Genomic DNA, 25,826 nt, shown 5'->3' with positions numbered 1-25,826 from the left:
TGTTCTAAAGCATATATGTTTTGAGGATATAGACAATATTAAGCCTGTGATGTAACGTACTTTTATTATAATTTATGGCATTGTATCATCGACTATAATAATATTTCTACATATGCCCAAATCATTTCATAATCTATATCGAAGGAGGTCCCTGCTGGCTGCAGAGCTGCATCCTGTATCATGTGTTAATAACGTTTAATGGTGGAGCTCCAGTGACAGCTGGCTGCTGAAGACCAATCAGAGAGCTCGCAGATGGAAGGCAGTTAGACTGAGGATCTGCAGGCAGGAGGTGTTTGAAGAACCATGCCAGCGCCTCCAAAGATGTAAAGAAGGATTCCTCTCGCTTTCGTTCGATCGTTGTCGACCTCCTAAACAGTTGTGAACATGCACGCTGTTAATAATTACAGCGGGAAGCTTTTCTTCACGAGCAAAGCGTTGGACGCAAGTGCGGATTCGTTCCAAGTTTTTCTCGCTGCCCGACAGAGCTCATGAAACCCTCTCCAGAGCGACGGGTTTATGGACTCGCGTATTAGCTAATGATGTCTATGGGTTTCATGCCTGACAGTCTGAATGCCTCAGATCCCTCCAAATCGGCCTTTCTAGAATTCGGCCACGGACATCCGGCGCACCAGCAACTCTCCCCCGGACTCTCTCGCATTTACCCCGTCCACGGCTTGCATGCTGCCGGGCATTCCCAGCACGAAAGTCCTTTTCCTGGCAGCGCGTCCTATGGCCGCTCTCTGGGCTACGCGTACCCCAACGCGGTGAACACTCATCCCCCGTCTGCTTACATGTCGTACCAGCACAGCAATCACAGCAACAGCAGCAGTCTGGCCCACAGCAGATTAGAGCACACAGGTATGTGGCAAAGTCTAATTGAGCGGGACTAAACTGGTGTATCATTAATGGCTATACAATTCAGATTTGCCATAAAGAAAATGCTTTTACGCACAGTCCGCTAATTGCAAATTTATTAATTTTAATAAAGAGAAAAGCAGTGAACTTTAAGGTTTGTAAATAAAGAAATACTAATTAGTTCCCCGTAATGTATAATGTGATGAATTGAAAGTTTAAGTTAGGCATGGACGTCAGCAGGTCATTAAAGTCCAAACAAGGCCTCAAAACACAGCCTCAGGGATGCTCCCTCTTTACCACTCATGTTATTCAATGAAGACAGATGGTGCCATTCATTTTATAGACCATGATTTGTAATGGGTAAGCCCACTTATGGCCCGTCTATCCTAGGCCTACCTCGGGAACTCGCCTTTTACCCTCACTGTTTGCGCAAAGCAGCAGTCCTTTCATGTGTCATTTAATATAACATCTAGGCATGGCCACGTGATTTGGGGACGCTTTAATGCAATATAGACAGATAAAACCTACATGGTTTCACTGGAAATACCTTTGTGTTAACAGCATACAGTGCGGGGCTTGTCAGACACCATATATCCTTTTTTTCAGCTGAATTATGTGTCAAAACCAAATCAATTTAAATCATCTTATTTTCTTTGTTCAATCGACAAGATCGCGAGAAGTCCACGGCGATTGAGAGCAGGGACATTCGTCTAAATGGCAAGGGGAAAAAAATCCGGAAGCCTCGAACCATCTACTCCAGTCTGCAGCTGCAGGCTCTGCACCAGCGCTTCCAGCAGACCCAGTACCTGGCCTTACCGGAGCGCGCCGACCTGGCGGCCAAACTGGGACTCACCCAGACTCAGGTGGGCCTTCAACCCAACCAGCTGTCCTGAATGGATCAGGGAAATGTAGGGTGTTGAAGATATACGCACTATATTATTACTATGATTAGTATTATTGTTGTTATATTTTATTATTATTTTATTTGTATTATTATTATTAGTAGTAGTAGTAGTCGTAGTATTATTATTACATTTGTAGCATTATTATTGTTAAGGTTATTATTTATACATGACAATGGGGATAATTAAGGTAATGATGGGGGTTGTGCTTATAATAATGTCACTGTTATTCAGCCTTAAACAGCAGAACCGCAATATTTATTGGCTTATTAAATAGAACTGGTTAATATTTTATATCTAAAAGTCTTGAATTCATCTAAGTTAAAACAGACTGAAGATATTTATTGCTGAGAGAAAGTGGACGTTGAAACACTTGAAAGGAAAACCTCTTATTAGGATCACAGCGCTTCAGGAGATCAAATGAGAGACCAACTTGTTGTGATTTGTAACTCGATCCTTTAATGAATGTTTTATTGACTATACTTATTTGCATGGCTGCATTTCCTTTTTCAAGCCTGGTCCTTGAAGTGCACTGAATGCAGCGTGACTGCAGTTACAAAATTATCAAAAACAGAATAAAAAATAAAATAAGTAGAATTAGTGGTTGTCAGCATTTGCTAAGTTTTACTTGAGAAAACACGACGAAAGTAAACCAGTTTGTTATACGCACCAATGTAATGCGATTCCACGAGCAATTACGAAGTAAATGCTGAGATATTGAAGCATGGGAGTAATTCAAGACAAACAGGTGTACGTGTCGCTGTCAACTTTTCATTCTCAACTGGAACATAGAAGTCTTCAGATGTCTTTTGTTTTGAAGTTTCAGAATGAGAGATAAACAAATTAAATCGTATCTGTCACCTGAGCTGCTTCCTCAATTGCAACAATTATCTCGCAGTTATAGCTGCCTCTCGTGTTGTTAGATGTTTAGAGTGTTTAATTTTAGCTTTTTTGTGCAATTTATAAATATTCACACCATTGCCCTCGGGTAAAAATATCCATTTCATTTTGGAATCCGCAGCGCCCTTTGAAGCTGTTTTTATTTCACAATACTTTCGGTCTCAATACTTTGGTTGCTGTGCACTCGTGCACCATTTGACTCATAAAGCAGCGAACAATAAGAGAGCTCAGTTTTAATGCCACTCAGCCAGTGGAGTGGTAGGCCTGGGACTTGCAGAAACAACACAAAGATGAGTTATGAGGGTTTTATTGTTCACAATATTCACTTCAGGCCAATTCTGAAAAGTGTATTGAGTTTAATTGGGGAGAAATATGCTGACAAAAAAAGCCATTCGCGGTATAATTTCCTTTATATTGCTGCAGATTGTTAACCGCAATTACAATTATGCGCATTTTCTCTTTTTAGGTGAAAATCTGGTTTCAGAATAAGCGCTCCAAGTACAAAAAGATCATAAAGCGAGGCAGCGGATCAGAGGGAGAACATCTCCACAGCACTAGCTCCATCTCCCCCTGCTCACCCGGGATGCCCCAGCTTTGGGAGGTCTCCTTGGCGAACAAAGGAGCCCAAATGCACCCAAACAATTACATGAACAGTTTTGGCCACTGGTATCCAAACCACCACCATCCCCACCAGGACGCGATGCCCAGTCCTCAGATGATGTGAGTGGATTGTTATGGTGACGTGCGGGTCATGCGCTGGTCCCAAATGAAGCGCACTTCACCCTGAACTTGCTGGTTTCTCTCAAGGCCTCCTGTCAGAACTGAATTGTGTTTAAATGTGTGTGTTTAAGAGATCTTGTTTATATTCTTTGTGTGCATTTTGAATTCAGTTTTCACAGCAAAATTCGACAAGGCACCAAATGTATTTTTTTAGATTTGTTTTATTGTCACTGCAACTTCTGGTGCAGGGCCTCAACTCTCTGCAATGTATGTGCAGTTTACCAAGAGACTGTGGATAAAAGGCATTTTAAAGAATATAGATTGTGTGCATGTACATGTACGTTATTAGGAAACTAGTTTCTGTTGCATGGTCCAACAAATGCTGTGAGCATTATGCTAATAAATGCTGCTGGATTGATATTATTTCGAATAATCTCTTGCGTGATGTGTTTGTTCAGGTTGCTGCTTTATTAGTGAGATCTTTTTTTTAATCTGTTCAAATAATTGAAAGGCAGATACATGAACGTGTGATTTTAATCATCAAACCGTAAAAGATCCGCCGGCTGCTTACAGGAGTCCGATTCATGACAACTGGACTTTGCCAGAGTCTCGCGAACAAAGGTGTTCCTGAGCTGTGGATGAAATACTGTCTCGCTAATGTGCAGGGTTTTGTTCACCACTCACAGATCAGCACGTCAGATAATTCATAACTAGGGACATCAGCTGCAGTTTGTCAATAAACCTGCAGATCTGCGTGGATTTTGCCAGATGTTTTGTCAAAACACCGTTTTGCTTAAATCGTATCCACTGTCAGTTTTCTCATGTTTTGTGATAACTGGGCTACTTTATTTTTCAAAGCCAACACAACACACTATCCACTAACGGAAAAAAATATTTAGTTCCCATCATGGTGAATCAAAGGGGATGTGGAGTGCCACCTTTACGCACGGTGGTTGCGGTGTAACTTTTACGCACGGACAAATAGGCTTCGACGACACGTGCCTTCCTAATTGTTTATTTGAATTTGAAAGTCAGCATTGCAACAACAAGTCAGTTTGATATTTTAACACATTTGGATTCCTCTTTTTCGCGATCTCTCAAACAAAATATTTTCTTCTTTTTAAACCGAAAGGAAGACTGTTTAGTCCGAGGCAACTTTATTCACCAGAGAGGGAAACATGCCGCGAGGAGAAGAGAAAGCACGTGCAAGCCAGTATTTTAACGAGCTTCTCGTTCCCTCTCGTCTCGAGTGAGCTCAAACCGAAAACTTGCCATTGATATAATGAGATGACGAATGGTTACGCTATTCCTCCAATATACGTACACCTGATTTACGGTCGTTTGCACTGATTTGCACATTTTGGCGGTTACACTGTTTAAATGAGCTTTTTCTGTCTTTGCACTTGATTAAATTGGGGGTTGATTAATGAAGCCGAATGGTTCGTTAATTAAAGAAACCAGTGAATTATTTTTCTTTCTTCCTTTCATCACTCTGCTGTCTTAGCTGTCTGGCAAACATTAGATACAATTTGTCTGTCATCCACAAAGGGATTAGATCAACAACTAACCAATCATACAAGTTATATATGGGAGACATTTTCTTCTGATATTGCTAATAATACTGTGAATCTACAGTATTAAAATACAGTCATTTATCACAGGTGTAGCTGTGTATGGTTGCAACAAAATCAACTAAATAAATACTGAATAACTTTAATTCTGCACTTTTCGCACTGAAGTCTTGCACAACTGTTATTTCTAAGATTAATAATATATTTTTTATTAACAACAGAGCCACTCTGGACACATCTTGTTGCATTCAAACAAACATGCCTACATCTAACTGCAAGCTGCTATAGGCGCCATGCCACCAGTCATACAGGCCACACTGTCTGGTCTTACCTTAGTCCGAGAAGTGCAGCCTTGTTCAGGAGGTCTAAAGCCTGCAGTGGTGTTTCTCTGAAGAACAAAAGCCACATCAGAGCCCTGTGTTTTCACTCCTCCAAGCTGATTTTCTCACACAACGACAAGCATTGTGTTACATTAACATCTCCGTCTTTATATATACACAACCTCGTACCCTTTTCCTTCATCATTATGTGCCTTGTTAAACATGCGGGCCTGGGGAAGAAGAGGCAAGTGACGGGGCATCAGGGAAAATTATAGGCAATTTCACATCTCCAGATTAGAATAATGGCTTGTGGAGTTGGACAGACAGAGTAGGACCTTTCAAACGGGGCCAATTATCATGCAGGCAGATTGAAGGGAAAGTGAAAAGGCTCTTGATGTAATAGACGAGCTAAGATGAGGGAACGGAAGGCTGTGAGATGGGTTGAAGGGTAGTGATGGAGGCAAGTATGACTGTATCAATTCTGCAGACGGTCAGAGTTATACGAGGTGTCTGATGGGTTTTAATTCCAGGATAGCAATAAGAGGGAAAATAGCTTGTAATTAAATCCCAGTTGCTGTGAATGGGCGAAAGGCAAAGCAGGTCTCCGGGGTGATTATTGTTATTAACTTGAGTGATCTGCATCTCGGGTAATTGTGAGCAGCTTCCCTTGTTAGAGAGAGTGAATGCATGATTTGGTTTCATCTGAGGGGAAGGCTTGACTTAATTTAGGACATGATGCATACACACGCACACAAACTCTGGAGGGATTCAAAGATGGAATACAGTTTGGCAGGCAGAAAGGCATGCACACACACACTGAGATTGGACCAAAATCATGGATTTAAGAAAGCCAGGCACTCAAAAATGTGGGGAAAAGCACTTGTTTCCATTTATTTACAATTTTTTTCAGTTCTTAAGGTCTGTGAACCTTATGTCTGGAGGACACATTTTCACTTTGTAGGTCAAGGTGAGCTTATGCCTGAGCAGCAGCGAAACCTCACAGTGTGTGGGTGGCTTTATCAGGATGTGATGACTGGCTGTGGTGCATCAGCACACATTCCGGCCCTGGCCCGAGGTCAGCCAGGGTTCACCAGTACACAGATGTCAAGGATGCCTTTCTCCCTTCATTTCATCCCAGTTTACTGCAAGATGGGCAGAGTGAGTGATCCTAATGCAGCCGAGGCTCGGCCAGGGCCCGGACTAAGTGTTGGACAGCTGCAAGTCTTTCCATGCATGCATTTCAGTTCCCGACCTCCATCTCAACCCCTATCGCTGCACCCCAGAGACAAGTGCCGACACCACTCTGTTGACTGTTGCAGGGGCGGGGGGATGGAGAAGGGGTCTCAGGGGCCCGGGCACCGGCTCTATTTAGGGTGCTGTGATGTTGTGCCATGCAGGATCACATTCAAGTTCAACAGTTCACCACCACCTCGATGGCTACTTACACTTGTTAATGTTTCGAGATGACATACATGGACACGTCTCGCAGCCCACACACACAAGGGCAGCCTGTCGTGAACACACGTTTGTCTTCGGCACAAATGTTTCCCTGACAACCACAGTCGAGGGCCACACACGCTGAGGGAGCCACCGAGGGGAGGTCAGATGTACTCTTGATGAGATTTCATTGATATCAAAAGCTCAACAGTATTCATGCTGCTTTTGTCAAATCAGCACAGTGCACTGAGATGAGTGATGCTGTAGACAACTGGTGTTGAGTTCATGGAAATAGGATTTGTTTGGCAAATGTTGAAAGAATGTATGAGACCTTTGGTAGAAATATGTGCAGTGCTTTTTTTTTTAGAATAAATTAGATGCCACAGGGGTCAAAGAAACCAAGAAGTGCACAAAATATAAACCTGTATGGACAAAAAAAGGGAAAAAATATGAAAACAGGTTTGATTTTAGTCCAACGGTCTTTTCAAAATACATCTCAATTTATTGGAATCATACATTTTTGTGATATAAAACTTTCAAATGATCAATGAAATGAACTGAATTCCTATAAATAAATCAAATAAATTGGAAGAATATGAATTAATATGGATTACATCATGTTGTAGTTCCCATTACCACATTCCTTAAACGTGTATTGGATTAGTCAAAATCACTGGTGTATTTTTCAGCCATATGTGCTCATATAGAAACAATAATAACTGAGGGCAAACTCTAGCCAATCATGGTAAACCATATTCGCCAAAAGACACGTCGGTTTTAACAATATAAATATATATTTATTTATTCTGTATAACTTTTTTTTCTTAAATCCACCAAAAATATGTAATAATCATATTGTCAATAAATCTATATCCAGAATTGCATTGAATAAAGTAATATTATTTTGTCATTCAATTTGTCTTATGTTTTCCGTGATGCAAGTAAATCCAACAATATCCAATGTGAGAGAAATCAAATGTAAGGCGCACTGTGAGACTTGATGGTTTCAGATCAACATTTCTAAATTCACATTTGACGCTTTAATTAATGCTCTGAAAATATTGCCTTGATACAATGTTGTAGTACAGTTTCACAGAGTAACACCTCCAGTCCAAAGCGCATACCATTCTAGTTACTAAAACCATTCTAGTTACTAAAAGCGGTAGAAAAGATTAGCCTATAAAACACCGTGGGTACATTTTCTCTCAGTGCGTAATGACGCATTGGTGGTCCATGTGTAGAAGATCGCCATCAGCGGTTATCCCATCGTGTAATTGTTTGTTCAGCATATTTAATAACGCATGCTTTTGTGGCCAAACTGAGGTCAGCGCCCTCTGTCATTATTATTAGACGGGAAGACGCTGAAAGGGAAGTCGTGATTTTTCTGACTATCTTAACCGTCATTATCGGAGTTGTCATGTTTCTGTAACATCTTTCAGTTAGTTAATATCACTATTCCCCAGGTTTCACGTGCGCGACTCTCGCTCTTATTCGACTATTGTATCACCGTGAAAGACCTGTTGCCTATAAGAAAATAAATCACAAAATGTGTGCCTTATGTTGTGGAACACACTTCCTTTAATTTTGGGTTAAAGAGGTGGGTCGTCACATGGTGTTTCACCCCTAAACTCAAGTTAAAAACCTTATCAGCTGATCCTTTTTTTCCCATGAACTACTTTGCTAAATGCAAAAGGACGAAACACTCAAAAAATAAAAAAGGGCTGTTTTCTTATACCGTCAATATTTGGCAGCGTTTCTATTCATCCTGCTGCGCGCACCACCTGCGGCAACAGCCTTGGTTGCACGCACAGTGCGTGCGTGTGTGCGTGTGTACGAGCTAACTTCTCTCTTGTTATCTGGCAGCAGAATAGTAATAAAACGGACTGACTCCAACATGTCTGCTCCTATGTCGCCTCCTACTGCAACGCTTTGCACGCAGCTCCCAGTCAGCTCACTATGCTGTGACCAGTAGACCCACTGGACTATTTAGACCTAAAGATGCGAGGAAATGTTTTTTAAATATGAATCACAAACTTTTATGAAGTCTGTACGTTTTTTTGTGAATGTGCAGGTGCAAGCATAACTTTTAAACAAAATGATCTAGATTCGAAGTGAGTGATATAAATCGTTGATTTAATAAATATAAAATGTTCAAACGGGTTCAACTGATTCCTAAATGTTCTCTTACAGAAACAGTTCCTGCGCTGACTCTATATAATTACCTGTCATGCATCTAGAAAAACAGCCTGTTTATAAAGGGGCTAGACACACAACATGCAATTAACAACTTTATTCAATTGACAAGAAGGCAACAGGTGGACTAATTACATGAATATGACTGGTTTTTGAAGCACCACAGTTCCATTTCAAACAAATATCATCATAGTGGTTCTGCATATAAACACATATTTACAGCCTTCGACGTTTTGTACAAATCCATATAAATATGACCTGAGTTCTTATTTTGACGCGCTACAAACCCGCATGCTTGATGCGAATGCAGCATGGATTAACTGCACAGTTGTGAATATTCGGTTTGTAGCTACTTGTTTAAAAAAAACCTTTGCATATTCGTTTACAAAAAGGAGTGAAAGAAATATAACAGAAGCGATAAATAATTTAAAAAAAGACACGCCAGATGTCCGTTAAATATGCTGCCACAAGTGATAGGAAATCCCTTATGTGCTTTGTGAATGGAAACCCCAGTTCTGAAACAGTTTTGATCATCCAGAAAACCAAAAGCAACGTTCCCCTTCAGGCCTGCTCCCGGTCCAGGCAACCTTTGCTCCTCAGAGTCATTGTGGAGAGGCTTCGTTTGAGAAGAAAAATCTGCCGAGTCTTTGTTAATAAACAGCTCCCACGCTTTGCTGCGGGACTGGGTGATGCACGGTGCCCGGGTGCTGTAGGTGTGATCCCTGCTGGTACCAGTGGTTGTTATAATCCTCCAGGTATGGCGGCGACGAGCTGTGAGTCGGCTGCGGGACCTGAGGTCTGCTGATGGGGGTGTTCTGTGGGGTGCTGTTCTCCCAGACTGCGGGGGAGGCCGGGGAATTGCAGGCCATGGAGTCGCTGGCGTTGGGACTGTGCTCCAGGGGAACCTCGCCGTTCTTGTACAGCTTCTTGAACTTGGACCTCCGGTTCTGGAACCAGATCTTGACCTGGGAGAATACGAGTGTGAACATTAATTGCAGTTTAAAAAATAAATCGCTGTAAAACATTTATAATCACCATTCACCATTTACAAATAATTACCTCGTATGTAAACACACATTTTGCAATATTTGACTGAGAGAAAATAGAGCATTTAACTGTTTAACTTTTATCTAAATGAAGTGTCTCAAATCGAAAGACAGAAATCGAGTGCCGTGCGTAATTGGATAATTACGCATCGTTAAATAATTACGGAACAAATTGCTTGACGTATTTGGGGAGCCATGACTCACATGACTCTACACGCATTGATGCATTAGAAAATATCAGGTGTTGTACCAGGTCGGGCTGCTTACCTGTGTCTGGGTAAGGCCGAGCTGAGCCGCCAGCTCCGCTCTCTCGGGTAGAGCGAGGTACTGCGCCTTCTGGAAACGCCTCTGCAGAGCAGCGAGCTGGTAGCTGGAGTAGATCGTCCTCGGCTTGCGGATCTTTTTCGGTTTTCCATTGACCATGCGGACCTCAGGCTCTGGCTCTTCTTTCACTAAAATTTACAACAAAATGTTTCGATGAAACAGACCATCAAGAAAATCATAGAACATCCATTAAGTGTAAAACATTGAGCATTATGGAATATAGATGAAAACCATCACGACAAAATGTTGAAAAACGGTAATCTAATAAAACACATATAACATTTCATGTTTAAAATTGCTTTGTAGTATGAATGTGGCACAAGTGTGTCAACGTTAAAACTATAATATGGCAACTTCAAAGGCAAATGCCTCAAAACCAAAACCAAATCATCAAAACGGAAGATAAAAGTATCTCGATTTTTCAAATTTCCATTCTGGTAAACCTGGGGACATGTTAGAAACGATGGAGTGAATATTTAAAGCTCTAATCAAATCATCAGTGTTTTATGACCAGCTATTTAATAGCCAGGCAGGCTGTTAATACATTAACACAAAACGGTATATGGCTACTGAGCAAATATTATTAAATCAAATATACATACAAGATATTGTAAGATCAAATGTATGGGGATACAAAACATAAAGAAAGAATGTGATTTGACTTAAGTCAGATCATATTTATTTTTACAACAAACATTTTCCAAAAACTATGGGAAATTTAAAAAAAAAAAAGACAACAGACAATCCACAAATATGATGAATAAAATGGAAAACATAGCTGGTGATACAGTATGATTACATACTCAATCACTGCTCTTTTTTGAGATTTTTCTCATCCCAAACAAGTGACTTGACCTCAACGCGCATGCCATCATACGCACATTGGAATTAAACACGATCGCGCATAAAAATAAACGATGATCGCCTCAACAATTACCTGAGCACGGAGGGGAGGCCTGCAGGTGGTCTCTGTTGTAATGTCCGAACTGTCTGTAGCTATTTGTGTAGGGATATTCAGATTTGGTCGCGTACGCTCCGGCAGCTCCCATTCCGTTCAGATTAAACTGATGGTGATAAGAGTTCATGGGCTGTCCGTACGCCTGACTCTGATAATATTCGTGATGGCTCGGCCCCGTCTGTCCGCTGTAGTAGCCCATGTCCGTCACCGAAGACTCGGGGAGAGTAGGAGAGTCCTTGGAGTTCGGGTGGCAACTCATAGATCCTGGTAGATCGGTCAAAATACTCGCTATCTTCTTCTCATACGTCTGTCCGCCGCTCATGTTGAAGCAGCCCTCCAGAGTAAGGAAAGGCCACTGGTGGATCCTTTTTTTGTTGTTGTTGTTGTCGTTGTAGAGTGCGTAAAGCAAAATCGCAGTAAAATAATTGGTGGTCGCGCGCTTTAGAGAGCTTTTATAGTCCACTGAAACTCTCCCGGCTGCAGTAACTTGGTTGTGGCATCGCTCAGCTTCTGTGACACAGAGTTATAGAGAGCTGGACTGGATGCTGCCTTCCCATTGGCTCAACTGCCCCCCCCCCTCTCTTCCTCCTCTTACACTCAAGGCGAAATCCTGGTGACACCCAGCCTTCAGCCAAGAGCACATAGGCACGCACGCAAACCTCAGCGCCTTGAGTTCTTTTTTCCTTAGATTTGCATTTACCTGTTCACATGCAGCTCTGTCGGCCTCCAGGGACCGTATGTAAAAAAATAAAATAAAACACAACTACCTATAGGTCCAGTTTTTTCTCAACATCTACAGGCTGGCACCAAGATAACATAACACAATAGTCTTTCTAAAGCCTAATCCCGCAAGCCTCTCCTTAATGTTTTATGCAATGTTTTCTTAACAGTGCCTCGAGATCACACTTTATTCAGCCCATTGAAAGGCTGCCAGCCGGCCTCCCGCAGAATCTTATTGTCATTCAAAGGAGTTGTCGGACAGCGAACGTTACGTGAAAGAGATGGAAAGAGATAGGTAAAAGACTCGTTCAACTGATATTGCCTGCGGGTAAATTCCTCCACGCTGCCCGTGTTGTGTGTGCGTGTGTGAAAATGCTAATTCGAACAACAAAATGACTTTAAAAAAAAAAGACTAAATGACTGTAATGTAATGTAATCTGCTTTTTTTAGCAGACGCTTTATATTAGTTAATATTGAACGTATGGTTTGCATTAAACAGTTTCATTTTTATTTATTTTCTGGAATATTTTGCAGACTGCAATTAAAAAACGGACAATTTTCACTTCTTCTGCAGCTCGTTTGCTGTCAGCTGAAAGCGCGGTGGGCAGCGCCCCCTGCTGTGTTCATTCACAACCGGGACTTTAGTTATCTACCTGCAAAATAGAAACATGCAGCTTTACACTGATGATGATGTACAAACTGTGTTTTACCGGCTGACAATATTTCCCACTGTTGAATGAACATTTTCCACCGAACACAATGTCAGGTTTTAAATGACAGTTGTGAAATAACATGAATTTCCCTTTTCGCCTCTCATGTCTGATAAACTACCGCCCTCTTTTGGTAAGTTTATGTAGCACTTATGTGAAATTTTAAAGGGTCAGTTCTCCCAAATAACCCACATTTCTGAAGATCTAAAGATCTGAAAAAAAATCCACCTATTTCTTCCAGGAACTAGTCACCCAGATAGATTCAGTACCTATTATGCCAAAATCTCAATCTGTATATAAAAACATCCAAAGAAAAAAAAAGTTAATTCATTTTTAACTGCTACTTAACACACAGAAAGAAAAGAATCTACAGATTAATCGACAATGAAAATAATCATTAGTTGCAGCTACTTACGTCCAAATGTTTTTGTCTTCACTTTCATCATCAGTCAACTAAAGAAGAGAGGAGGACATTTGATTCAATGGTTTTTATCTTTGCTATGGAACATCTTGATCCATGAAAAGAGTTTTTATATATATATATTTTGCCAAAATCCTTCCAGCATATTTAAGCATGTCTGAGAGAGACAGTGCATGTCTCAAGTTTTTATTTTGCAGAAACAATCTGTGGTTTCATCACACTCTCGAGTCTCACACTTTAAACTATTGCGAAACAGGAAGATCATAATGTAGATTATATGCCTCTAGATAAATTAGATAAAAACACACACACGCACACATTCAAAATTGAAACGTGTTGGAACACAGAGCTTGTAGTATAACAATGTAAAGCCGAAAATATGTCCCCAGGTAACAATCTACCAACATTTCTTCAGTCCTGTCAGAGTATCATGAATGTGGAGAGACTTTCTCTTTCATTGTAAATTGGTCACGATATTGTAGTATCACAAAACATCCAGCAGATGGTGCACACGTCTTAGATGTCAATGTGGAGGTGTCAATATGAAAAGACTGTCCTGGTAAACACACACACATGCACACACGCACGCTCTCACAAACAACATCAAATTGTAGGAAATGCATAGATTATTGTGGAGGCTTTGTGTGTGTTATTATTGTTATCTCTGTCAATCTTTTTAAGCAACAAAGGAACATGCTGTTACCAACACCAGGCTCCTCTCAGGGGGTGATGGTGTGAAGATCAAATATTGGACTTAAAAAAAGAAATGTAATTACAGTTTTCTTCCATTTTTCATCATGCGTTAAGTTTATTTTCTTCTGAGAGGCTTCAGGTTGGGTCAGGAACTGTGTGAGATCCTTACAGACACTGTATGTAATATTAACTTGCTAGTATGTCTATTATGAGATTTCATAGTCTGCCTATGAATACAAAAGAAGGACTATATTATTGTGTCTACACATACACTCTCAGTGGCTAAGTTTCGGAAATAACTATGAATTACAGTTAACGTTGTTTGCCTTCAGGTTACACCTGCAAAAAGCATGAAATTGCAGAGACCAGACCCCTTATCTGCAAACTTGTCATTTGTCTTTGATCCACAAATGTCATCCCAGACGGAGAAGAGACTCCCCACCTGTATGCATAAACCCATAGACATAGTGCTTTATAGTCTGGTGGAGTTTATCCATTGTGAGGTATACATGTGTGTACAGATCAGTCTCAAGTCCTTGGCTCAAATCTTTTTTTTCTCTCAGAGAATAATGTAATTTATCTTTGGGTGAAAATCTATCCTGCACATGGTCAAATGAACTCTCTGCACTACTCTGTGAGTCAACCAATCAAACCCTCACAACACAGTAACATGAGACAGCTTTCAGGGGCATGTTTTGTACCTTTCTAATGCAGTGTGCAAAAGTGGAACAGCTGGCTCGGTTCCAGCACAGGACAAAAGCCCGGACCTTGCCCAGAGAAACCACGGCAATTACTGACTAACTAGGGTTTGGTCTGATCGCTGTCGAGGGAAAAAAAACGTACCTTTTATACTGTACATTACAAATGACGCTATTTCCCCCCCAGAGAAAGTAAATTTCCTCCCATTTTAAACTTCTAATATCTTCCTGCGAGTCATCAGTGTGATTAAGGGAGCACCTGTTGGCCAAAAAGAGCAACAGTAATGGTAATGACCCTCAGACGTGACGTACGAGACCTTCACATGATGGCTGTACTTATCAAACAGTTTCACCCCAAGTACAAGATGTACCTCTCTCCGTATCTCTGCTTGCAGCCCTCTTGTTTTTAGAGACAGATGCCAGCTTCAGCATTCCAGATTGAATTGATTCTCCCTAAGACTGTACGCAGCTTTATGAAGGCCTCGAGCCAAATATTGTGCTCTCTGTCTTGTTGTGCTCAAGTGTTTCTGAAAGCATGAGAGATATGCAAGTTGTATTGATATGAATAGAAATAAAAGATGGTGTAGAAAGCTGTTCTGGGCTTAAACAAAGAAGCAGAAATGCCATGAGAAACATATTTATACACCTACTACCTACTTGCACTATAAGGACTTCTATAGCAACACCGAGGGCTATATTTAACCCCCAACACACAACAAGTTAAAGGGATCCCCTCAGTGCAGTAATGTGCACATAATCCCACAATCATACACCTACACTGCAGAGGATGTTTAGACTTTAGTTATGAGGGGGATGGTGACACCACAAAAACAAACTCTGCTCATTGCCGCTTACGCCCCCGCAACCATCAACTCAATTTCTTCTCCCTTTGAAAACTTCAAGGCAGCAGCGTGGAGCTCCTCGAGATAACGAAGCGCCACCGGATAGTTCGTGCTGATCTGATTGAATGGTCGGCTCTCTCAGGGAGGGAGTCAGGGCACTGTTATGAGTGGGAGAGCTGGAAGTCTATTAACCCGCTAACTCTCTCTTTTACTCCCCGCTCTCCCTCCTTCTTCAGTCCTGATTAGAGATAAAAATGGCAAAGAGTCAAGGACTTTAAGCCATCTGCGTCCAGACAGGGAAAATCACCCAATGCTCTTTACTTCTTTCATGAGGGAACTCTTGTCAGTCTTTCCTCCAAATGCTTCCAGATATCTAACTGTACAATCTTCAAAATGCAATGTCCAAAGACTAAACTTAACAAGCCCATCAGAAGACTACAGTCATTGGCTTTCACTGCTGAAACTCAGCGCTCCCATCCCTCCGAAATAGAAACACTCAACTCGATCTGGGATTTCTCTGGAACAACTGATCGTTCCCCGTCTCCCAGTGGTGTTGTAAGTTGGCTCAGCTGCATGGAATTGAGGCCATGCTGTTCTCAGTCTGCTTCCCACCACGACAGTGCAGAGTGTGTGTGTGTGTTGTTCACTGAAGGAGCCCAGGTAAGGCCTGGGTAATGTGTTCCCAGGGGTCCACAGCTGCCAAAGGAGTCAAAAAAGCTAATAGACGGCACATGTGACCAAATGTTAAAGGGCATGCCCTTTGCCCCGAACACGCACACATGCACAAAAAACCTTTCCAAAACACCTTCCAAAGCTAAATGCACCCCTGCTGGGCTGCTTCCCCTCACACTGGCTCTCATGTGAGCTGAAAACAGAGTCATTGGCTATCTGCTGCTTTTAATGGAGCACTAATGGCAATTGTCAAACTGTAGTCACGCTCATCTGTTGACACACTTCCTTCACTCCTTCTCTTGCACCCTGTGACATGTACAGAAGAAGACTTTGATTTAAGTTATTTTTATTCTTTACTTTAGCTTCAGCTCCTGTTGTTGTCCTCTTGGCTAAACAAATTGCGTTGCACACTTAAATACATAAAATAAATGTCAAATGTTTTCAATTCATTTAAAAAAAAAATGTTTGTATATATCTATACAATATAATATAAGATATTTACTGTGTGAAATTCATTTTCAGCCATATCAACAACTCCTAATGAAGGCCTGTAGATGTGAGCACACACTCCAACAACTATTCAGTCTGTAGTATATTTAAATGCAGAGATGTAAACAAACAGCCTCGTGGACGGAGACAACAGGGCTCTGACCCGGACAGCATTCCGTGTCAATCACCTTTTGCAACAGTGCACTGCACTAATTGAGTGGTCCGGTCCAACTCAGCTGTGAGCAGAGCCACAGACAGTTAGCTGGACAATGGCAGCCTAGCAACCCATTAATGGGTGTGTCTGTTCTTGTATACACATAAAAAGACTAAAAATCTTTTATCCGTTGTTTTTTTTAGTTTTTTTTACTAGTACATCTTTTCCTCCCCTGGATCTGTCACTCTGTCTTCTGCCATTATATGCTCCTCACTCCGTCCGTCACCTCCTACTAGTCCTCTCCATCTTTTCCACTCAGCTGGCACAAGCACCACACGCTGCACAGAGGCATGCATACAAGTGTCCCCCGTCCTGGCAACCCCAGCCCCGCTGACAGGAATGCATCTATTCTCTGGCTCCACTTTGCCAAGAGTGGATGGGTGAGAGCGGCCTGTAGAAACAGCTGTTCAGGGAGTGATCAAAAGAATGAGGGAGACTTCTTTGATTACTACCTCTTTGTTTGCCCTCCGCTCAAACTTACGCGTTCACCAAGTGGGCAACGAGCCAGGGGAAAGCACAAGACAAAAGTATGCTTTTATTTGTAACTAATAACATTTTAAAGCCATCTACCACAGCAAAAATCCCAAACATCACTCCCCAATGATTTAAACTTTAATAGTTGCAAATGTTAGTCTCCCATGGCTCCAAGTTGCCACTGTCCCAGTTCATCTTGACCCTTCACCCTTGTGTTACGATCTCTTTTGGTGCTTATCACTGAAAAGTGAATATGTAGCCTTGGCTACAGCTACTCTTTCCATGAGTCTTCTGGGTTTAGATGCCCTCTCCCAGGATTTTCACAGGAAGCTCCACCCTGATCCAAGCATGTTTGTTTTGGCTCAGACGGAAACGCAGAGAGGACTCGTTGAAACTGCATCTGTTGATTATCTCGACCAGTTTTCATCTCAACAATCAAATGCAGTTTCTCTCCACTTTGCTTTCTATGAAGGCTAGTCGTTTCAAAATGGTCACAGTAGGCGTTTAGAGATTTGGCTCTAACAGTGTAGAAATCTACATGTAAAAAGTGGGACTTTAAGGTTGAGTTTGCTGACTAAAGATTATTTATCTTAAGATTGTTTATTGTGATCTTCATTGCATGCATCTTAAATGCATAAACATCTATAAATGCAAGATAAAAATTTCAGTAAGCCATTTTTTAACTTCATGTAATAGATGAATTCAACAATTCAACTACCACAACATCCAGAGGCACATGTTCTGGTCCACCAGCCAGCTGGTTTGCGTATAGGTGTTTTCTCGTGAACTAAATTCAAATGCCCAGAACAAATTTACTCACATGACTTTGACTGGAAAACTTTTGTAGGCAGGAACATCACAGAACAGTCTTGTGTAAGACATAAACCTTGTTACTTGGTGGGCTTGTTAACACAGCGTAGAAAGCTGTCATTTCTCAAGGCATGCCTGAGCACGGCAGATTTCGGGAGTTCCCGTCCTGACCCCTTCTCCTCCTCCTCAGTTTACACAAAAACTCCACCATGGTTTCTCATCTTAGAATCTTGCAGTCATTTCCCTTAAATCAAACGTGGCAGAGTGAGTCAACCAGGTTATTAAGGCAGGTTGAAACAAAGTGCGTCAATCTACAGGCACTCTAATCCATCTGACCATGAATATTTTGCCCCAGGAGGTAAGTGCCCTCCTTCCTCCCTCCTCCTCTCCTGTACAGGTTTTTGTACTGGGTCTGGTGTCCTCGGAGGGGGTGATGATGACATGAAGTCTAGTCCAGAAAACAAGGATATACACCAGTGACTGCCCGACTGTGATTCCCAGCCGGGAGTGCTTGTACCTCAAGGGTAGTCTACATCTGCAGTTCCTTCGGGGTACACGAGTAGCTTGACTAATTAAAAAAAGGAAAATTACTTTTTTAATAAAAACAACATATCCACATGTTGAGTCAGATGTAACAACAGTTCACCGGGTGTTGAGAGTGCATGAACAGTTAGCAAGCAACCAGTTAAAACATTCATTTAAATTGATACAGGGCAGAATTAGTTAGCTAACAGTTATAGATAGAGTTCAAAGAGTTAGCTGAAAATAATGGATATAGTTGAAATCATCAGCAAAAAGTAATGGATAAATGGTGAAAAGGCTATAAGTAATAAATGAACGAAAATCTAAATTAGTAAAAAAGAATCACAAATGGTTGAAGTAGCTGAGATCAATGGAAAAAAACAGTAACAGTTACTTGCAGCATTGATGAAGGGTCACTTGTATTCATCTGACAGGGCTGTTAGGGGAACCATCTGATAATAAAAGGTTGGCAACTGCTGGCATATAGTGCATCTTTCAATACATATCATTACTGATTTACAAAAAACTGTAATGGAAGCTTGGATTGTGCAAGCTCACATGAAAATCACAGCTACCTTTGAGCACTGCTTCATCATGACAATAGTCATCTCAGGTGCTAAACGTGAAGGCTACCACCCACAGTGTCGCAGGCCACAGCGTGAGGGGACAGTGCCCCCAGACAGGCCTGTCTGTGTTTGCCTTACTGCCGAGTCCCTGCCAGTGTCCTTTGCTAATGAATGGACATTTAATGATCTGAGAGGGCCATTCAATTGAGTGGAAAATGTGCAGGTCTGTAGAGTACAGCTCCACTTGCAGTAGGAGACAAAGGGCTCGGCTCTGTATTCACACACACACAGTAGAGAGGAACGGGGTGGATTCACACGCTGGCTTGAGAGGAGGCTGAACACACACACACACACACACACACACACACACACACGTCATGCATGGTGGTTTTCACACACTTTAGCACTAATCCCACATGTGCTGCTTTCAACACAGACTTTTCAAGAGTGATATGCGCTACTTTTCAAAGGCGTTCCAACAATTCTACCAACTAAAAGGTTCTGGCTAACGTGAATTATTGTACAAGAAGCAGTATCCACAATTTCCTGCTTCTCCATCAGGATACTCACCTGAACACACAGACTTTTATATTACGATCTCGTGAGTTTATTAACATTGCAGCAGTTTCACCACCAATCAAATCTGAACCATCTGCCAACTCCAGCACACTCACAACAAAGAAAGGATGTCGACCACAGGTTTGGCTGTTGAAAAGCAAATACACATGTGTTCAATAATAACCCATCCTTTTATGCTCAAACATTCATTTTGCAGGTCAAACAAGCCTAGTCATAAACAAAAATAGCAGCATGTGGTTACGGAGGATCCACTGCAAACAGCCCGATCAAAAGAGGACAGGAAAAGAAATACACAGTGTTTCTAGGAGGTCTAAGGGATGACCAGTGAAGTTTGCATGGGGTCGGGCAACCAGACAGTCTATACGCTGTGCAGACAGGAAGGAAGCTTTATAAGGAGCATTGTAAATCATAGCAACTCACTTTGCCACGGGAGGGAGGACGAGCGATGTGGGAGCGAGCTAGTTTTGCGTTTGCTGTTCAGATTTACTGCAGTTACCCTCCAGATTGTGTCATTATTCAATGGTCTGTCCACCAGATTACATTAGGCCTGGTCACAGCACCATGCATCAGATTTACTGCCCTATATATTCACCTATTATCCACTGGTGACGAATAGCGAAGCTGTTAATAATTGGATTAAGTGAATGTAGATAGGGATATAATTATCCAATTCGTCAAAGTGGCAATGTGACTTTCAGAGACAATTGTCAGCCCGTATTCCCTTCTTGTTATTTCATCTCCAGAGAAAAGACGGTTGCGTTAACTAGAACAAAGTGTGGCCACATGGTGTGTTTTCTGCTGTGTGCCCATAAAGATAATGCAGCACTTTCTGAAAGAGGGGACTGTTTAGGTCCCAGAGAGAGATAACTGCTCCTTTGGTAAACATTGCAGACAAGTGATGGTGTGGGCTTCACAAGCTTGTTAAGTATCAAGTTCTGAGTTAATGTGTCCCGTGGGAGGAGGGGAAAATCTGGACTATGGTGAAATGCTCTCCTGACCTTTTTGAGCACATGCACCAGCCAATGACGAGTGTGATGTGAGGTAAAGACACAGTGCTGTTATGACTGAGCTCTGGCTAAAGGTCAGCGTAGATCTCCAGAGAGATATAGCTCTTTCACTCACGCGCTCCCTTAAAGAGTTATATATAAACTGCACTGGATGAATACTGAATGTATAGTTTTTTGGCATTTCTGTGACGCTTATTGCTTCTCTATCTTTCACACTGAGAGCACATGCCCAAGGTTATCAGTCCTCTGGGCTCAGAGCCAGATCTAACCCAGCCTCCCCTCAAACATTTCTTTCTTTACCTATGACTGCTCTGCACAGAATTGTTCATTTTGAACAAAAGTGTCTCTACGGGCAGAGAGAGAGGAATGCTAGTGTGGAGTGACTCCCTTTTTAATGATTAAACATTACTGAGAGCGCACCATTGTACTGCAAGTGTTTTAATTTCATTTTCATCCTGAAGCAATCATTACCTCTATCACACACATCAGAACGGTTTGGAAATGACCTACTCAGATCGAAGTGCATTATAAATTCCATGAAGAAGATTCACAGCAGCTCCAATATTTTTTTTGAAACTACAGATACTGTGAGTTGTTGTACAGTCTGACAGATTAGACAAACAAGATATAATGTGTTATTTAATGAGCTTTCGAAGTGGATTTGCTTAGCTCGGACAGAGGCAGGTTTCCAGTCTTTATGCTAAGCTAAGCTATTCAGCTGCTGGCTGTAGCTTTATATTCAGCAGACAACTATGAGTGGGGTATCAATCTTCTCATCTATCTCTCGGCTAGTAATCATATAAGCTTATTTCCAAAATGTCAAACTACTCCATGAACAGAAAGAAAGACAAACCAGTGGGTTCATTGTTATGCCGGGAGTATTGTATTCATGACATGGGTTTGTGTAACAGCTGTTTTGTTTCCACAACACAGCGAATATGTCCTGCTGTCTCCCAACGCTCTGCCTCTGTCTGCCTGAAAGCTAAGCTGAAAAACAGGTGCCAATGGACAGTGGGAGAGTTTTTCGGAGCCACGCCTTCCTCCTGAGGGTATACATTCCTACACTTAGCACGAACTGGAGACCCGAGGAACAGCCTTGTGTGGGTCCCAAACCCCTGCTGCATTTCCTTCCTGCCACACATACACCAAACACTCAGAGGACACGCACATGTGGATGCTGACACACGGCCCCCGCACGCAGATGAACAAATGTGTACGTATACTCACAGACAACCAGTTGTCCCATATTAGACATATAGTGCGAACATACAGTATAACATATGTGGTCCAATGGGGGCAGTGGTAATGGAAGGTCCATCCTGTATTAGTTGAATCCCAAGATTTGTTTAAAATGAGTTTGTAGTTCATGAAAAACAAGACACATTGTGGTGTTTTGGAATATTTTACAGTGTATCATCCCTCCCTTCATACCAAAACCGATTGGTAGATAAGCCGGCATCAGTTGTTTCCCTGCTGTTGTGGACATTTGTTAGGCAAGATGTGGATCATTCAAGTGTCCCTTCTCTGTGGACTGTCCTGCATTAACACCATTCTGACTCTAATCTCTTTCTGTGGAAACAGACAGCTGGATTATTCAGGCGAAAGCTTGCTATATGAAACAAAATTACATATTATTAGATTCTGCTCATGTTTTGTTCTGAAATTAGATTTCATGCCAGAGAGTTAAAGCTACGGCAGGAAAATGTGTTCTCTGTCTTTCGAAGTTCACTTGATATTCTGCAGTTTAGCCAAGTGCCAAGAAACAGCTAATGCACAGTGGCACAAAAATGAGGCATTTGTTATAAAGCTGCGTATTATTGGTGTTACTGTGCGCATGTGCAGCGGGCGTCTGCATCAATGCGCGTATGTTTCTGTGGTAAATTCCTGGTTTAGTGGACAAGGCCGAGGAGATCATGTTTTATTCCCACGAAAGGTCATCTGAACCCTGCAAGGCTCCTGGCTGGACTTTAAACAGACCACACTGTCTTCCTCCACTGACGCTACAACATACTGGCTTCATAGCAACTCCCAGCCCCATGGCAACGGCCGGCTCTGTCGTCGCGGTGCAGCGAGGGCTCGGTGTGAGAGAGCGTGCTGTGTTTCATATTCAACCAATGTCCTGCGCTGGGTGTTACGCTCCACAGTCTCGTAAAACTGGATAATTATTCATGGGAGTTCAACACAAGGCTGACATCTAGTTATTTTGAGGCCACTGACATTTTTCTTTTTAATATCTTGTATATTTCCATGTTCACGAGGCTGTTTCTGTAGTCCTCACATTGGTTTCTTAAGTCTATTCCAAAATGTTGCAGACAGAAAGCCTACTGAGTAAGTACAGTAACCAGAGATAAGTGTAATGGGACTATTATGGAGCATACTGATGCACTCAGTCTTTGCATTTGCTCTGCTGCAACAGCCAGTCCATTTCTGTTATCACACATTCACATCAGGAACTCCACATAGCAGCCCACTCACTCACCCACCCTGTCCCATCAGCCCTCAGCACTGTTTCAAAGGATGCCTTGAGAGGACTCTGTGGAGCCATTCAGGACATACGATAAACCACAAAACGGCAGAAAAGTTGAGTGGGAAGATGTTCTGAGTGCGTAGGCTTAACCTCCTCAATAAAATGGATATTATGAGGCAGAAGGAAAAACATAATGAGAAGGGGAATGAAGCGGGGGGAAATCAGTTGTTTTTTTTCTGGGACGGTATGGTGAGGAAACAAACCGGGAGATAAATTGCTAATTACATTCCATGTGTGTTGTGTGGGTTAAGAATGGGGGGTTGTAGAGCAGAGGACTCTGGGGGCAGCAGCGACTGCATTCGGGTCTTTGTCCTCGTGGTTCACAGAGACTGGTGTAGGCTTACAGTCGGGTCTGGGGAATACACATTTAAAGGCTGGAACTTTTTTTTTTCTTCTACTGTATCGCTGGGCAGAGACAGAAAGTGAACTGCTCTTGTGGAGAAAAAAAAAGATCAGATACAGCTTTCTGAACATTTTGAATTTTCATCACTAGGCAACTCTAGCACGAGTATAGAGTAATCAACAGTTACCTGTCAGTGCAATAACACATAACTCAGTATCAGCTGTCACTTTCAGATGTCAAACGGGTGGGGGTCTAAGACCCAGAGGGGGCAAGGATCAGGTGCTCTCTAGCCCTTTTGCTTGGGAATTGATCACATTGAGCAAAAAAAAAAAAAGGGGGAGTTCAGATTGCTTGTCGGTTGCTCTTTGGTTGCCTTAAATTCCTCTCTGCTAATACCTCTCTCAGGACGTTTGTCTTGTGTAGAGTCAGGGCAGTCAAGCTGGGTCTCGATCGCATGGATCTGTTCCACGTCAGTGCCGTGCCAGATGCATGTCCTGATAAGGCAACTACAGGATGTTGACACTGTATACACTGGCACGTTGTACGCTCACCTTTGAATGCACAGGCCAGGCTTGTTAAAGTGACAGGCGGAGATGTGACCTTCAACTGAGACAATGAGTGTTGCATTGCAATCCTCGAAGGCCACCTTAAAAGGTGCCAGAGATGACCAGAATTTTAGTTTAAAACGTTCAAAACATGAACTAACATTATCAACAGAATGTGAAGAGGTTATAATTGTATTCAATGAAGTCTGTGTTGTGTTGCAGAGATATCCACTGAAATGAGCCTCCTAACCGATTAGCCCCGACTCACCGCCGGATCAGTAAACTCTCTGCCGCTGCCGTTACACGGGTTAGACCCGGCGCTCCACTAGCCTGCTGTGAGTCCATGGTGCTGGGGTTTGTGCTGGCTGGATTCTAATTGGTGCAGCTTCTGACTGGGCATCCTTCTCCCAGAGCTGGTCCCAGAGGGTGGGCTCCTGGCTGCGGGGAGGACGAGACAAAGGTCCGGGTCAATTACTTGTTTCTGCCAGTTTGGATTTAGTCTACAAACCAACTATCAGAATGTACACGGACCGTACAGCCACCCGTTTGTGTACACACAGATGGTGAATGTAAACTATAGGCCGACGCCACGCGTGAAGATTATAGATAGCAATGTTGTGTTTTTGACCGTTTTGACCATTATTTTCTGCAGTTTGGTTGAATTTGACATATTTTTGCTATTAGTTAGTAGTTTTTGTTTTTTTTTAGCTGATGACTGTAAATTTAGATCATATGCACCAAGTAGGTGAAATACTGACCCCCCCTACTCATTTGGAGCATGTTGCTACAACTTACACATTGCACGTTTAACCTGTTGCTTGTAATGTGTTTTCTCTGTTTTGTTACATACTTCTTGTTTCCTGGTATCAAAGGGGAAGTCACGTGTGGTGGAAAAAGTGATATAATATATGGTTTTCCTGTTTGACACAGAGCAGGCACACAAATACCTGTGAACACCTGAAATGAAAGCAGTAAAGAATATCAACACCTCTAAATACGTGTTTCTTAAGGCACACAGAAAGGCTTTCACATGTCGGCCAGTGGAATGTGCACAGTGAACTCCATTGCCCACGTTATTCCACTCGGGAATGGAGGAGAGATTACCTCTGGGTGAGAGAAACTCCTGGACCATGAGGAGATGCAGAGTGGGAGCTCGGCTCATCAATTAGAGGAGGTCAGCGATGCCAGATGTAAGCCAGGAGTCAGACAATAAAGCAGAGACGATGAAAGATCGCACATTGCTGTGAAGACACAAGCAAACGGAGAGGAGATGGAGCTGCAGCTGGTCTCTCGACACCAGGGGGTTCCTACGAGAGACAGCCCAAAAAAAAATGGGGGGAAAGTGGGTGGAGGGGGATTCATGCAAAGGTGAAAGGATGCTTTAAAAAAAACTCTGGCTTGTTCCGTGAACTCTCTAAGGGGATTAAGGGTTTAATGAATGAATTGCCTATTGGAAGCCACAAGTTTGAGCGAAAGGCAGCAGAGTGAGGCAGGGGGTGGCTGTTACAAGAGTGCTCATGTGAGGGCAGGCCATTCGTCTATTAGTTGGGTTGGAGGAGTATTGACAGGAGGCTTGACTCATAATATAGTAGTCCCTCCTACACAAAATAGCATGTGGTGAGCTAATGCATTACATACATTTAATATGTATAGTTAACCAGCTTGAAAAGGCGTTTGTATGCTCTTTCTTGCAGGTGATAAATTCAAAAACTTCAGGCAACAGAATCATTTCATAAACATTTAGAATGATGATACGGTCCTGATGTTT

General features: G+C 42.2%; 2 protein-coding genes across 2 annotated transcripts; one reads left to right on the top strand and one right to left on the bottom strand.

Moving 5' to 3' along the window:
* Positions 1 to 306: 306 nt before the first annotated feature.
* Positions 307 to 3,784, top strand: dlx4b (distal-less homeobox 4b). Its single transcript, XM_031843930.1, has 3 exons — positions 307 to 858; positions 1,525 to 1,718; positions 3,124 to 3,784. The coding sequence occupies exons 1-3, from the start codon at positions 537 to 539 to the stop codon at positions 3,379 to 3,381; spliced, it is 774 nt and encodes a 257-aa protein (XP_031699790.1). The 5' UTR covers positions 307 to 536; the 3' UTR covers positions 3,382 to 3,784.
* Positions 3,785 to 8,988: 5,204 nt separating this feature from the next.
* Positions 8,989 to 11,689, bottom strand: dlx3b (distal-less homeobox 3b). The gene is made up of 3 exons (XM_031843850.1): positions 11,206 to 11,689; positions 10,212 to 10,396; positions 8,989 to 9,863 (listed from the first exon to the last, which is right to left on the bottom strand). Exons 1-3 carry the CDS (start codon positions 11,546 to 11,548, stop codon positions 9,549 to 9,551), a joined length of 843 nt encoding a protein of 280 aa, XP_031699710.1. The 5' UTR covers positions 11,549 to 11,689; the 3' UTR covers positions 8,989 to 9,548.
* Positions 11,690 to 25,826: the final 14,137 nt, after the last annotated feature.

The sequence above is a fragment of the Anarrhichthys ocellatus genome, unplaced genomic scaffold (genome assembly GCF_004355925.1).
Source record: "Anarrhichthys ocellatus isolate YVR2014 unplaced genomic scaffold, GSC_Weel_1.0 scaffold4, whole genome shotgun sequence".
In the NCBI taxonomy this organism is placed as follows: domain Eukaryota; kingdom Metazoa; phylum Chordata; class Actinopteri; order Perciformes; family Anarhichadidae; genus Anarrhichthys; species Anarrhichthys ocellatus.
This window is presented reverse-complemented; position numbering and strand designations above follow the sequence as displayed.